Genomic DNA, 16,147 nt, shown 5'->3' on the forward strand with positions numbered 1-16,147 from the left:
CCGTGCCTTATTTTCTGTATAAATTACATACAAAGAAAGCTTAAGAGGTGTTTCTCAAGGGCTCAACATTTTTTATGCCTACACTCCATTGGCATATGTACTATGGAAAAGCTGAACTATACTTGAAGTGCCATATTTTAGTGTGGTTTAGAGCTGAGGTGGGGATCAATTGCTTGGTTTCTGCAGCAGCATCCCAGAAAGCCTCAGAGAGGCAGGTCTGAAAGACAGGTGGGGAGCCACATAGTGCCACCTCAAACCACTGTCCCCACAGCGGGAGGCGGGGGGGGCTTGCCGCAGAGTTAGAGACCTGCCCAGAGACTGAAGACAGGCGTGAGGTGGTCAAACACTGCCATGACTGTGTGTAGGGCTGCAACTTTATTTATTTTCATTATTGATTATTATATCAATTATTTGTTTCAATTAAACATTTAGTCTATAAGATGTCAAAAAATATTGAAAACTTTGCCTGCCTCCAGACCTCTGAATTACTGCCCTCATATTTATTCAGCGATTCCATAAGGTGAAACAAAATGGCATTTCAAGTTGATTATAACAAAAAAAAACTACATTACAGTTTCCCACAGCCCAAGGCGATGTCTTCAGATGTCTTGTTTTGTATAAAATAGCCTTAAACCCAAATATATTCAATTTGCAATAATATAACGACAAAGACAGCAAATCCTCCTCACTGGAGAAGCTAGAACCAGTTTATGTGTGTTCCTGTTGTGTCCCCCTTGTGTCATTGATTTTATCATTTTAATTAAGACTGTGTCTGACCACTAGGTTCCTCAGATCTTTTGTGCAGATTAACTGTTACAAGGTCAAGGCTGAAAACTAATGGTGATGCTGCTGTTGCTCCTCAACTATGGAATAACCTCATACAAAGTCCTACAGAAGTCCTAGAGAAGCCAAATCACTGCACATCTCTGAAAACTTTTTTAAAACCCAAATATCCTATATTAACCTTTATAACTTCTGTGCTATATAACTTGCTGGCTTGATATTGAACAGCATGACGCCTCAAATAAGACTAACTCGTGTTTCTTTTGAATAATGTGGCTCATGCTGCCCTCTTCTGTTACAGAGGCAGATTTCATCTAAATGGCTTCACATTCTCTCACTGCGACATTATGTATAATATGAAAACATTTAGTGGCACTGTAGTTATGTTGTATTAACTTCTAATCCATTATTTCATACAACAGACATGCTAGAGACTGAAACTGGCCATATATTAACTCGAATAACACCCGGTGTTATTCTCCCGCCATTAACATTGTTCTGTCGCCACTCAATGCGACTCGAATTAATTACTTAAACTCGCATTTGTGTAGTTATTAAAATCAATAAGGTCAGTAACGTCAGATAAATCAAACAACAGTGGAAATATCGTCGGTAAGATTTACATAAAGCTGTTATCTAAAACACACAGCCTGCGGTTTCTTTGTGGCGGCGGCCTGTGAATCTTCCATTCATAGCAAGCCAATCAGAGTGGAGCTTACTGGGGCGCTCCGTCCAATAGCGGAGCTGGTTGTTGTTTGGCCCTGTTGCAACCGCGGACAGACAGAAGCAAGTGGGACCGGTTTGAAGCTAAGCTAATTCAGTCACATTACAGCTGGTTAATTTAGATTTTTGCATTGGTTTCACTTGCAGCACACGCGTGGATCGGTTTTCGAAAAATACAAGCTACCCGCGAATGTTTTAGCTTTCAGGCTAACACGCAAAACTAGGCGTATATTTTGTTAAACCGCTTCTGTCCTGCTAGCTGAATTGGCAGCGGGTTAGGCGCCAGTCGTGTTTGACAACAGTGCTATTCGGTCACGTTCCCGGTGTTGTTGCTCATAGCTGCCGAGTGAACGCGCTAATTTCCGTTAGGTGGAAGCGGCAAAAACAAGAAACTAAAATAAAAGTTTAAACATGGCAGAATTCCTGGAAGATCCGTCGGTTCTCACGAAGGATAAGCTGAAGAATGAGCTCGCAGCAAACAATGTGCCACTTCCCAGCGGAGAGCATAAAAAAGAAGTGTATGTGCAGCTGTATCTGAAAAACTTGACCGTGCTTAACAACAAGAAGAGCCCACCTGCAGACACCTTCTCCAGCGACGAAGAGTTACCTGCCCCCGTGGTGTCCAACAAAAGTCGATCTGGAAGAGTAAGTTTTGTCAAACTGGGTCTTTGTTTTTTTTCATTTGCGGGAAGCGCTGTGATATGATGTGGTTGCCTGCATGATAGAACAAGTGTAAGGTATGACTTGCTGAGTGATATGTAACTTAAATCTTTATTTTCATTTTTTGCAGAAAGCTACCAAAAAGACAGACAAGCCTCGCACAGAGGAAATGGAGGTGACAGATCTCACTGATGAAGATTTAAAACAACAGCTGGCAAAACATGGTGTGGACTCGGGGCCCATTGTTGGTAAGGGCCGTCTCAGACTTTTGTGGGAGGGAAGAAAACTTATTTTTCCAACATGAGAAACAAGATTAGATTGGAGTTATTCTAAAATACAAAGAATCGAGGTAAGGAATACATCTATTGGCAATATTAATTCGTTTAGCATAAAGTAATTCACCTAAAAGAAAATGTATGTACTTTGTCTTTCTGTTGACCAGTTTATCCAATTTAACCAGTCATAACACAACTGACTAATTTGGCAATTTATTTGGTTCCAAATAAGTTTTAAACCATAGTCCAGCTGATATATAAGTTTTAAAGATCTAATAAATAAAAATACAGTATCTAACTTTCTTATATACTTGTTTGGTATGAATTCCTTAAAAAAAAATTTTTTAAAGAATCTTGACCAATAGGTGTGTTTTGACCGGGACATTTTACAATTGAAAAATAGACTGACTATGTAGACACCATTTCTGTTACCTCAGACATATCTATGGAATTTCAGTACTGCAAATTTTTGTTACTTATTGATCAACATATACATGGATACCACTTGATATGCAAAATGTTAATATCACCTGATCTATCAGCCCAGCTCAATAAATGAATACTCTATTGCCCCAGGGGTATTTGTTTTGCACAAAGAGCATAAAAGATATGAATGTCAACAACCAGACATAACAGCACATTGTATAACATAAACTTTGTAAAAACATCATAAAAAGCATTATTTTGGGAACTTGATAAAGGACATCAAGTGTAACTTCAAGAAAGTGCTAAATTCAGACCATGTGATCAGAGCTAGTTAAGCAGCTGAATGCTGTGTGAGACAAAGGATCTAGTTTGAACCCTCAAATTATCTACTAAAAAAAATATAATTTAGGTATTTGGAAAATATTGTGTGTTCAAGTAATCAAGATTTAAAAAATGACTTAATTTAACAAATGTAGAAATCCTTGAGTTAAAGTACAATGTGTTATGTCATTTAACCTTTTCTTCCTCTCCTCCACTCAGCCTCCACCCGTAAGCTGTATGAGAAGAAGCTGCAGAAGCTTTTGGACCAGCCTCCAGCTGAACCTCCTACAGACGTCACAGTTCTCCCCCCCAAGGCAGACAGTAACCAGAATGGCAACACAAATTCTGACCAGTACAGTGACAAGGAAGATGGTGAGCTCTGACCCACACATTCCTCATGATCATTTTAAATTTCACATTACTTACCAAGACAAATAACATGACCCGATTATGTCAGTATATTTTAAAACATGTTTTCTTTTATTTAGTAAAATGATCCAGACAGTTTGGTAAACCTGCTTGCTGCAGCAGGTCCCTGACTAAATGTTGAAAAAACACTGATTACTGTACTGATATTGCAATGTTGTCACTGTTGTTTTTACATTACGTGTGTTTTTCAGAGGAGATTGTTGCCCCTGAACCAGAGCCAGTTCCTGTGGTGGAGAAGCCAGTGAGGAGCAGGGGTAAAACCCCAGTTACCGTCAGAACCAGCAGCAGACGACAAACCAAGGTGAGGCAGTTTTGCCATTCCCACCTTCAAAGGTGGAGGAGTAAATTTTAAGTATGTGTGAACATGTTTTTATATTACACCAATAGGTGGTGGAAGAAATTATTACTGAAGAAACCCCGAAGAAGGTCAGCGAGAGTGTTGTTGAAGATATCCTTGCCAATGAAATAAGCACACCAACAGGCATGAGGTAACAATTGATGACTTTTCTAGCAATCTTTTTTTCCCCCCTTCTTTAGAGACCCGCACACAAATCAAGTTCTGCTAAATATTTGTCTTTTATTATAAACATTGAACATGAAAGAGCATCCTTTATCTTGGAAACTCAAGTTTCATTTAAGAAGGAGGAAAAAAAAAACAAACATAACACTTATTAGCTTATTCCGGGAGCTTTCAATTGCATTTCAAATACTCACCAATGGAAGCAGCGGGGTCACAGGGGCCGTGACCAAAGCTTCTTCAGGGTTGGTTTACGGCATCAGATGTGAAAACTGTGCAAACTTAAACTGCTGTTTAAGTGCAGCTGTTCTCATGAGGGAGAGGGATGGGTGAGCGAAAGCGAGAAAGGGAGGATCAAATCAAATCCAATTTAAATAGGCCTAGTAAGAAAATAATTCAAAATCAATATGTGGCCGTCAGCGTTGATATTGTGGCGGGCCGCCACAAATAAATGAACGTATGGGGAAACACTGAAAAAAAATTTTCCCAATAACATTAAGAAATGTTCAATAAATATTCATTTTTATTAAGATTTGATTTTGTTGAGGAAAAAGTACTAAAAAAGCATTTACCTAATTTTACTTGTGCGTATTTGTTAACAAAGATTTTATCATAATTGTTTTGAATGTTCTACCTCAGATTTATGAAGTGACCCACTGTTTGGCCTCAACTGTTGACCATAACGAAGAGTTTAAACCACAATTAACCATCAAGTTTCTTCAACTTTAGCTCAGGAGCAAAAATCAGCCTTTAAACTCGAAAGAAATAACTATTTGATACTTATCGTGATAATTATCAGTATCGAAAGATATGAAACTATTTATTGTGATAACATTTTTGGCCATATCATCCAGCCCTAGTCACTAGTAATTATTCCATTAGTTACTAGTAACTATTCCTGTTTTACTGGTGACAATTGATTAGATACTAGTATTTAATTTTAAGTTACTAGTAACTGTTCCATGAGTTACTAGTAACATGTAATTGCACATTTTTGCCATTGAAATCTATGGGGCTCCGTGGTTCATCTTTTCATTAGTTACTAGTAACTAAATGAATAATTACTAGTAGCCATTTCCATTTTACTAGTCACTATTATTTAGATAGTAGTGTGTATTTTTTTGTTACTTGTAAGTCTTACTAGTAAGAATTAAAATGTTACTAACAACATGCCATTTTACTAGTCATTAATGAATAACTAGTTACCAAAACAAATGTACTAGCAAAAATGAAAACGCTACTGTTAGTAATGTTAGTTAACTAGTAAATAAAAATTAAGTACTAGTATCTAATCAATTGTTACTAGTAAAACGGGAATAGTTACTAGTAACAACTAAATAAGTACTAGTAGCTTCTAAATATTAACATTTAAGTTTTAAGCAATACATTTTAAAAAGGCCATAGACCTTGAGTTAAAAAAAAGTTTGGTGTTGTTCTAGGCCTTAAAGTTTGATTCTGTTTCCCTAATCAGTGCAACCTGCAGGCGTCCAATCCGAGGGGCGGCTGGTCGGCCACTAAAACCAAGCGAATACTGGCTGGATGAGTCCCGTGTGCATCACGACGTCCACACTGAGACCCGCTCTTACTCTGAGTCTTTCTCCAGAGTCGGCAACACCGCCTCAAGCAAAGCGCCAGCTCGACGAGGAGGCTTCCTGTCTATTTTGCTCAAGCTCCTGCTCCTTGTTGTGGTGGCTGGTTCTCTCTACTATGCCTACCAGAACCTGGACGTCGATCACATCAACACCCTCAAAGGCCTCGTGGACACCGTCGTCGTCCCCCTTGAGGGAGCTGTGAACAACGCAGCCACCTACCTGGGCATCAGCAGCAGCAGTGCTACCGAGAGCCCCGGCAAGTAAAGACCCTCGGCAGTCTCTCGCCGTGCCCACGCCACATCCCTGCCTCAGCACACCACAACTCAAGCAGTAAACTTGGCTCACCTCTTCGTTTTACCTACATGGTTGGACAAAGGACACAGATTTAATTGGAACGATAAACTGTCTCCTCTCCGGACTCCAGCTTTCCTCTCACCACAAGAGGACATAGTAGCTTCTGGATAACGATGTTTTGCGGCAGTCAGAAGAGACTCATTTAAATGTTGATTTTAATCTGTGAATTGTTTGTGTCTGTGTGTATTTAACCCTCGTATGTAGAATCAAGTGCAGAATTGAGAGGCCAGTTTATCCGTGCATGGTTGTAGTTTTTGAAGGTCATACTGTAGTTTCTAACTCTCTGTGCCAGGTGTTTTTCTGACTGTGAAGTGCCTGGACACTGTTAGCACTTAGTGCCCTCCCATTTTCAAGCACAAAGCAGTGCTACTACTAATACCAGAATGTCTACATGTTTCTGTATGACGTTCAAAATTTGCTCTGTAGTTATAGGGTTAGATAGAGTGATTCATTATTTCTATGGTGCTCAGGTCAATTTAGATCAATCTTTTTAATGTGGTTTGTGCTGGGAGGAGACACATGGTGTAATCCGGTCATGTCGCTGCATGAGGAAAATCCGCCCATGTTCAGGATGAGGTATGAAAAGGTTTGTTTTTTTGTTTGTTTTTCTCAGTGGCTGAGCGCTGTTTGAATCATTGTATTTGGGACTCTATGATTATAACTAAAATGATTATTCTTGCCGCTTTGTATTGTAATCATATTTACTGTACTTATGGGATCGTTTATCAACATCTTCATCAATTTACAAACTATTCTAAATGACACTGCTTTTTAGTATTGATTATCTACCATTTATTTGACAATTACTCCTTAAACTGAAATTGCAGTGTTCGATCATAGGTTATTGATTTTTCCAGCGCTGCCAGTGTGCCCATTTGAGTTTACATGCTTTGGGTTTTAGTGCTCTGTTGTGCTTTTATTTTTATGTTTTTGTTTGTTTTTTTTTAAATTAGATTTCTGATCCTTCAGTCCTATATGCAGGATTGGCTGTTGCAGTGCACCCACATAGCCCACCTCAGTGACAGCATGTGTCCAGACATGACAGATCTGCAAAGAAGACACATGGAGAAAGTTAATCCTATTGGGACACTTCTGCCTGTGCAAATTACCACAATTAAGACACTGTAGGTTATTCTGAAAAGCGGGGTTGTTTATCGAGGAGGGAGGATGCATTCACTGCAGGTGATGTGGGTGGGAAGATTTCGGGGGCATCTTTATTTCTATTTTGATATTTTTCTAAAGTGGCGTGTTCAACTTTTTTATAGCAGATTTTAAAAGGTAACATTTAAAAGCAATATGTGATCCATGCAATTGATACTGTATCTTAATCTGAACCTTGCTGATTTAACACAAGTGATTCAACTCCAGGCAGCTCTCCCACGATAGACAGAAACGACAGGGGTTATGTGGGTAAGGATTTTTAATCTGTTTATTTATGATAATGTAGGCAGTGTATCATTAAATAAACTTGGTTGTTACCAGATAGTTTTTCTTTTTCTTCTGTAGCTCCATCTGGGCACATTTGTAATGAGCTATATCAGTATTTTCCCTTGTTTTAATCACTGTATGGCAACACGTATAAAATGCCACTAACAATTGCAAGTAATCCATACTTTTAGTATTTTTGAAAAAGTTTTCCATTCTTCTAGGCTGGTTCAATGTTTTGGGGGGTTTTTTCCACATTAAGGACCCCTAAACTGACACAAATTAGACCATGGGCCCATGTTTTGGCTTTTAGATGTTTTATTACCAAAAGTGTTTGAAACCCATGACCAAAACAGTCCTACAGTCTGTCATATTACATATAGATGGGATTACAGTGAAAATCAATTATTCCCATTTTTGCTGGGGACTCCCTGGAGCCCCCTCAAGGACCCCAGGGGTTCCCAGAACCACACTTTGAGAATCACTGTTCTAGGCAACCATTGCTTTCCACTCATCTGTATGTGTACGTTCATCACAGAGAATACCATGGCTACTTACAGTAATAAAAGCATGGTGTAATGGAGCATGTCGATGTGTTAAAGTGGACGTGGTGCATACAGTCTATGCGTGGTGCTCATACTGGAGGATTACGTTGCAATCTCAAACAAGCTGATTTGTTTTATGTAACGTCACTGAAGTCTGAAACCGTGACGGACCTGACGGGCGGGGCTCTCGAACTGGACCTCTCGCAGTTCGAAAAGAACAAAGCCGGCGGCAGAGCGGGGTTAAAATCAAACATCTTATTGTTTTAAAGGGAAACCCGTTAAACCGACCTAAACTTTTTACGTTGCTACAGACGGTGGTGGTAACATAGATGTTCGCTGAATACAGCCTGACAACAATATAACGTAATTCCTTTTAAACGCAGCTAGTTGACTAAACATGGACACCGGTGAGTAAACGTAACGGAAGCATTGCCAGCAGTTGGCCAACAACATAAACGTTAAGGTAATACATGCTAGCTCACGTAGCAGTAACGTTAGCTTGCCAGCCGTTTGGACAATGCGAGTGGAATCAGTAAAGATATTTCACCACAATGAGCGTTTCATTTAATTTTCTTACCGTGCTATGTCCCCCACTCGTGTCCCCTGTACATATGAATGTGACATAACTGCTTGAAGAAGAAAGATTAGGTCGACACCAGTCAGATTGGCAGCGGCGGCTGTGCATAATAGGATAGGATGACACACCCTGCTAAGTTTCCTCTGTTTATAGTGAATTTAAAGTGGAAACACACTGTGCTTACACTTAAAAGTATTCCTCTCCCAAGTGTCTTGCAATATCTCTCCAGATTTCAGTTTTTGTTTTATCTGACCATCTCTGTAAACCTTTTCTTATTCCACTCAGGGACACCATTGTCTTGCAGTGCTGTGGTGGCCTTTGTGAATGCTGCAAGGTGGCCTGGTGTCCTATATCACCTGTGTATTTTTCATTTCTACTACTAAAAAGTGACAACATTTGCCCTTTTTTATTCAGATCATCCTCTGAAACCTTACTTAGGCCATGGGACACTAAATTCAGACCCAGATTAATTATTCTTTCTTGTGTGTTGGCAGTTCTTGACAGCAGCACGTCTGGAGAAATAAATACAGACTCATTTTACATTTTGCATACTTATGCAGCCGTGGTTAGTAAGGAACTTTTTCATAACTGTGGTGGACAACATGACAGGCTCTGTCTTCTCTGGTCACCCTACTGTTTGTTTCTGTCTACCCCTGCTGGCTCAGTGGTGTCTGTGCTTGAGTAAGAAATGCTCAGCAGTCAGTGTCCTCAATCAGATCCAAGAGTGAGTAAATGACTGAACCTCAAAATCTGTTGTCTGTGGTAATAATACCTAAATTAAACCTAAACACATACTCCCAAAGTCCATCTGTTCTGGAGCAGCTCCCTGGCTCTGCAGTTGGAAGTTCTCGAGTAATTTTCATGTGAAGCAGCCAAAACACTGCAGTGGTCCTTCACTGGACCTTAACCAGTGCAGAGAAGCTATGAAGCAGGTATTTATTTGCAACTCCAAATGAAGTGTAATACTCAGTATGAAAAATAGATTTGATTTTTTTTGTAGGTTTGCAAAAAAATCTTATTTAATCAAACATGGGATTTAGGTAATTTATGACCTTTGTGGTAAATGGAACCATTTTTTCTGTCTTTTTCTCTGTTTTCTTTTTTCGAGTAAATATATTTGTTGTTGTAGGTGAAGGTTGTACCAGCTGACTGAGGTGACCAAACTGAGACTTTGTAGGGGATGGAGAGGCTTAAGTCAATTAAATCCAGCAGGCTGCAGTCTGACAGAACAGCAGGACGAGGAGCAGGCACACAGTACAGCACTCCAAGGGTAAGTCTTCCTGTAGTGCAGGAGAAAGAACAAGACATTTACACTTAAACTAACTGGACCAAAAATAAGTGACCAGCCCTGATATTCATTGTTATGTTTAACATTTGAAATATCTGCCGGAGGCAGATATATTTAGTCTGGATATGGTTGGATTTTGGTTTGTTTACACTAAACATGGGAAAGGTTATACTGTAAAACCTGTTCTTTTTGAAGCAGCTGAATTTGATGTGTTTGTGTCTTGCTCTTCATGCGCTCTGTACCCCTTGTGCGGATTTTAGGTTTTTCATGTTTTCTTTAAACCTCTGTAGAATTGCAAATTAAATGCATTTTAGTAATATTTTTAATGAAGTGGGTCTACAAACAGTTTTTTCATCACTTGCTTCCAGTTTTTGACACCATGTATTGTCCCTATAGCAGGCATACCGAAATTACATTTTTCAAGTGCTTAATGTGTGGTCAAACATTCAACAGTTGGCTCCACAGCTGTCTTGTCTGAAAATTTTGCATTGACAGGGCAATTCTCTGATGATGCTTTGGTTCTCTGATTATTGAGGTACCAACCATGTTTTTATTTTTCTGTAATTAACAGTCATGAAATGTACTGTCCCGTGACCTTGCAGGCTAAGCCCCCTCATTAACCGCTCGTGTTTACATGCGTTGAGTGTGCAACGATTACTCTTTGTAATCCAGTTTCATTCAGGGTGAATGAATGGGCAGTTCATCATTGCACTTTCAACGGGACATTATCCTCTTGCAGAGATGGAAATTTGTGAGATATATAGCTATCTTTTGCAGATTCCCAATAGTATGATTTATTTCAGGTTTGGTACACTGGCATCTTGTATAATTATTTATTAACTTTATATTCTGAACACCGTTGTTAACTTTAAAGGTGGAATCTCAGTTGGAGAGACAATGTAGTGCCTTTTGTACTACACAATCTGCAGCATAAAGTAAGACCAATTCCCAGATGTGTAATGAGCAGTAAATTCAGAGGCAGCTAGATCAGAAATCTGCCTATTTAACAGTGGCAATATTGTATTTGTAGTATAGGACAATGCATTATACTGTTAAATAATTTGTAGAAGAAATTTGTTATTGTGGTTGGGAGACGTCCTTTTAGTCACAAGGTTAATGTTCATATGTAGTTCAGGTGCAGCAGATGGAGACAGCGTTAAGGGATTACAGTAACTCCTTAACCGTCTGCAGTCAGTCAGTCAAGTTCAGCATCAGATTATAGTGCTTCGTCCTCCATTTGGGGAGGAGGGTGGAGGCAGAGGAAAGGAGAGGGGCCGGCCCAGAGTCACATGTGCTCTGTGCTACTGCTGCAGCTGACCGGATACCGGCCTCGGCTGTCTGGATTGCACAAACAGTGGCTGTGGGAGGTGTTGTGGATGCAGGGGGTACGCAGCTCTGTGAGAACACACCTTAGGTATCCATTCAGTTTGCCATGCTGATTACATGTTGGTATTTATACCTCGCTGCTCGGAGCATCGCAGAAAAATGCAAGTATTGCTGATGTTTTTGTGTCAGGCCGAGTGTCTTTTCAAGGTGAACTCTGCAAGGGGATAGTGTGTAGGACAGAGCTCAGTCAGTGTGTTTTCTTTTTTGTCTTGTAATGGATCTAGATGTCAGAGAAGTCATGCTTCCACTGACATAAATGTCAGGCTTAAGTTGTAATCCCTCTACACAATATAACACGCAATGTCCTGAATGCAGTATTTATGCAGTTTGAGCATGCAGCCTGCTCTCTAGGTGCAGGACTGTTTCCCTCAGTCGTGTCTCTGCTTTTTAGTGTCTGTCACTTGTCCTCAACATGTTTCATGACCAGGAACACTCTTCTCTTTTTCCTTCCTCCCCTTCTTCAATGTTACACTCCTCAGCACTGAGAATGGCCTCAATTATGCAGAAGCTGATCACCCCACTGTTCAGTGGTCCTCCTGAGCCCCCTAGGAATAAAGTGACAGTGGTGGGTGTGGGCCAGGTGGGCATGGCCTGTGCTGTCAGCATCCTGCTCAGGGTAAGAGCCCCACTGGTTATTGCCTCTGCTCGGATTACCTTCACGCCTGCTGGTGTCACAGGATGGGGTAATACCCAGGATCCTCCTGGACTGACACCAGATTACTGATCTCTTGGTGTCTGATGACTTTTATCCCTTCACTGTCCTTGTTAAAATGTGGGGACAATGACAGAATGACAGTACAGTAATAGTAGCAGCAACTTTACCATATTGGTTTACTACATTGAGAAATCCCTTTATCTAATTTTAACTGTCATTATACCATGTGCAAAGCAGATCACTGCTGACAAAGTAGCTAAGAACAGGGAGAGGTAAATATAGATTTATGATCAGGTTTTGATTTGTGACTAAATATATGTTCATCTTGTTTTATCTGAATTGAGTTTGAGAAAATCGTCAGACTGACCCATCCAGTTTTATATGCTAATTATCCTGCAATAAAATAATATTAATTTAGTCATTAGGCTTAATTTATGCTGTATATATATATAATTGAGTGTGATCTGTGTTAAAGTGATATAAAATGCAGCGATATAATGTCTTCTTATGGGAGAGCATGCATGCAGAAAACTATAGTTTAAAATAACCACTTGATGTGCCAGATGGAGGTCGTACAACAACAGTGAGTCAGATATATTTAATCCCTCAAAACAAACAGCTTGAACTTCTTTATTGAGGTTATTTCAACTTGTAACTTTGGCCAAAACAAGATATGGTGCTGAATGAGTGTACTGTGGGGTTAAAAGTGTTGTGTGTGTTGTTCTGAACGTCTGTGATGTGTGTAGGAGCTGGCTGATGAGCTGGCTCTGGTGGATGTAATGGAGGACAAGCTGAAAGGAGAGATGATGGACCTGCAGCACGGCAGCCTCTTCCTCAAAACCCCCAAAATAGTTGCAGACAAAGGCAAGTTTACGCGTCAGACATGGCAAGAAACTCCATCTTAGTTTGATAAACACAGATCGGGTATTTACAGGGTGCAGCTAACTGGCAAGCATTGTGACTGGAGCATTTATGTCACTATTGGCATTAAAAAAAGACATTTGAACCTCTGATTATCTAACTGTACCTGGGTAATCTGAAAGTGAGGACAAATCTACTCCTCCTCTTCCTCCCTGTCTCTCAGACTACTCTGTGACAGCAAACTCCCGCATCGTGGTGGTGACAGCAGGAGTCCGTCAGCAGGAGGGAGAGAGCAGGCTGAACCTCGTCCAGAGAAACGTCAACATCTTTAAGCACATCGTCCCTCAGATTGTCAGATACAGCCCTGACTGCATCATCATTGTGGTTTCCAACCCAGGTACTGTCCAACAAACATTTCTTCAGTCTTCTTTCTCTCACATACAGACATACTTTCTAATAACAACACCCTTCAACAGTTGACGTGCTGACCTATGTAACCTGGAAACTGAGCGGCCTTCCCAAACACCGCGTCATCGGCAGCGGCACCAACTTGGACTCAGCTCGCTTCCGCTTCCTGATGGCTGACAAACTGGGAATCCATGCCAGCAGCTTCAACGGCTGGATCCTGGGAGAACACGGAGACACCAGTGGTGAGCAAGCAAAACAAAAGTGTCACAATATATTATTGAGAACCAGATTATGACGGTGTGATGTGTGAAGTATGTAGTTAATGGTCTCACTGCGTGTCGTAGTGCCTGTGTGGAGTGGAACAAACGTGGCTGGAGTCAACCTGCAGACGTTAAACCCAGACATTGGCACCGACTGTGACGAGGAGAACTGGAAGGAAACCCACAAGATGGTGGTGGACAGGTAGGCTGAAGTTCACCTGGGTTACTCCCATCTCCTTGAGTAATACAATGTTTATTATACGCCTCTCGATGTAATCATATTGTGACGAAGTACTCATCTGTAACATTTTTGCTCACTATTCTCATGTCTAAATGAATGGTAACATCACAATAAGCTCAAAGTTTTATTAAAATCAGGTCACAACATTAGACCTTAAATAATAATTTAAATATGTTTATTTTTCAGCACATGTTTTGAAATGTAAAGGATTTTTTTACACTTTAGTTAAACTTTTTATCATCTGAATTTAAATGTTTTGATAATAAATGTCACATATCAAAACAGAGACAAAGTGATAACTATTGATATATTATATATATTCATAAATGTCATTATGCAACCAACCGCCAGCAGATGTTGCTTCTAAGAGTGTTATTGTGTGTGTGTTTTAAGTGCCTCTTATCTGCTTTATCACCATTTAAATCACCAAACTCTAATAAATCCAAACATTAAGCAGTCTGAAAATGAACTTGTGTCTTATGTCTCTCAGTGCCTACGAGGTGATTAAACTGAAGGGTTACACCAACTGGGCCATTGGTCTGAGTGTAGCGGACCTGACAGAAAGCCTCATAAAGAACATGAACAGGATTCATCCTGTTTCCACTATGGTGCAGGTAAAGGCTGCTTCCACACACAGATTCATTTTTGCATAAATTTTAGAAACTGCATCTTTAATTTAAAACAAATGCATCAACACATCCAGTTTGGAGATAAACCAAAAGCTAGTTGCTATGTAGCATCATCTAAAACAGTTTAGTACTGTGCACTAAATTACTTTTATGTTACTTTCTTAGCATTTTAGCATTTACATGTTCATTATTTTTGATTTATTGCAAGAAATGTCAAATGTCAGCAAATGTGGGTTTTAATTTTTATAAATTATAATTTTTCATGCTCAAATTGAGGTGTCAACATTTTTTATTTGTAAGCCAAAATCTGAAAGTAAATATTATTTCAAGCTGATTAAAATACAATGTTGAAAGTGTGCGTGTCACATTTAAAACATGGTTAGAACAGACAAATTAAGTAATATTGACTTTTAGTTTCAAACCTTTGCTTTCAGCTTGAAGTTGTGGCTTGGTTCAGTCTTTTCAAATATTAAGAATTTACATTCTCTCCTGACACTTGTTCATTGTCAACAGGGGATGTATGAAATCAGTGATGAGGTGTATCTGAGTCTGCCCTGCGTGCTGAACAGCGGCGGTGTGGCCAGCGTGGTCAACATGACCCTGACAGACGACGAGGTGGCCCAACTGCAGGCCAGTGCCAACACGCTGTGGGACATCCAGAAGGACCTGCAGGACATCTAACTAACAGCTGGGGGCACTGTACCTTCCTGGCTTCTCATCACCCGCAGTATTACATTCAGCTTCAATCCACTGCCCTTTGTAGATTCACAGGCGTATGGGAGTTTCATCCCGCCAGATTTAGCCATAGCTGTCAGTTTGCACACTTCTGCTCGCTGGACACCAAATGTGACATCAACTGAGTGAAACACTGCTCTGACTCATTTGTCCTCGACTATGCTGAAGTGCGGGACCCCTCATGTTGCTTTGATGTGTAATAAAGGAAGTTTGTGGTTGCTTGAACAGGAAGTGCATGTGGTCAGTTATTCCGCGCTAAAGTAGAATTTACAAGATGTTTCTATAATGCTTTTAGTTTAAATTGGTCAAACTGAAGCAGCATTTGGTCAAAATGAGCGACTGGACACATTGTATTATTCACAGCCGCCTACTATCAGAACTCTTTTCGGATGTCAGAAACTCCTGAGAAAAGCTGTAGTTCAGGTCTTTTTTAATTACATGGGCCCTTAAGTGAGTCTTTTCCAATTTAAAGACTTGGCAGAATGTCTTTAATCCAACAAGAATAAGAATATCACTCATCTTGCTTGCTAACAAGGAGACAAAAGCTACAATGTCCTTTTATACAGGTGTGGTGCAATTGTTTCTCCAGTAATATATCTCTGTCCACTCCATCTTTTAACAACATTAAGGATGGCCTAAACATGTGCTAAGGTTTGCAGGGGAACACTGACACATCACATGTAGGGGAAACATAGATTTTAGATATCCTGGCATTCATTTATTAGTTGTGGTGTACAATTTTGCATTGTAGGAAGGCATTTCTAGCACAAATATAAAATATTAGTGCATAGGTCGGTTGATATTTTCTATCTAAATCTTCCTCCCATTTCTGGTCAAGTTTGATGTAAACTAATGAAACTAAGCCATTAAAAGAACAGTGTGGTGTCATAGTATCACCACCAGTTGTGAAACAGGAAACCCAGAAAATTCAGCCTGTCCTCACCAGAAAAATTAACACATAGGCTGTTTGTTTAGGCATCTTATTACAACCCATATTTACTAGGGGTAGGGGGGAAAATTGATACAGATAGTATCACAATATTTTTTTGTGGCAAAA

At 39.9% G+C, this 16,147-nt stretch overlaps 2 protein-coding genes across 3 annotated transcripts; both read left to right on the plus strand.

Annotated features, from left to right (window-relative positions):
• The first annotated feature begins 1,540 nt into the window (after nt 1–1,540).
• tmpob (thymopoietin b) lies at nt 1,541–7,563 on the plus strand. Its single transcript, XM_038705437.1, has 6 exons — nt 1,541–2,151; nt 2,297–2,414; nt 3,408–3,560; nt 3,809–3,918; nt 4,005–4,105; nt 5,606–7,563. Exons 1-6 carry the CDS (start codon nt 1,918–1,920, stop codon nt 5,988–5,990), a joined length of 1,101 nt encoding a protein of 366 aa, XP_038561365.1. The 5' UTR covers nt 1,541–1,917; the 3' UTR covers nt 5,991–7,563.
• Nucleotides 7,564–8,224: 661 nt separating this feature from the next.
• On the plus strand, nt 8,225–15,315 carry LOC119893346 (L-lactate dehydrogenase C chain). Of its 2 annotated transcripts, XM_038705439.1 has the most exons (9): nt 8,225–9,559; nt 9,757–9,897; nt 11,781–11,917; nt 12,703–12,820; nt 13,041–13,214; nt 13,294–13,467; nt 13,570–13,687; nt 14,217–14,340; nt 14,869–15,315. In XM_038705439.1, exons 3-9 carry the CDS (start codon nt 11,789–11,791, stop codon nt 15,034–15,036), a joined length of 1,005 nt encoding a protein of 334 aa, XP_038561367.1. In that variant the 5' UTR covers nt 8,225–9,559; nt 9,757–9,897; nt 11,781–11,788; the 3' UTR covers nt 15,037–15,315. The 2 variants fall into 2 exon arrangements, with proteins under 2 accessions (XP_038561367.1, XP_038561366.1); XM_038705438.1 differs by lacking the exons at nt 8,225–9,559; nt 9,757–9,897 and adding an exon at nt 11,258–11,402.
• The last annotated feature ends 832 nt before the right edge of the window (nt 15,316–16,147 follow it).

Source organism: Micropterus salmoides, unplaced genomic scaffold, assembly GCF_014851395.1.
Source record: "Micropterus salmoides isolate LMB-PRFRI ecotype aquatic unplaced genomic scaffold, ASM1485139v1 Ms_hic_scaffold_8, whole genome shotgun sequence".
Lineage (NCBI taxonomy): Eukaryota > Metazoa > Chordata > Actinopteri > Centrarchiformes > Centrarchidae > Micropterus > Micropterus salmoides.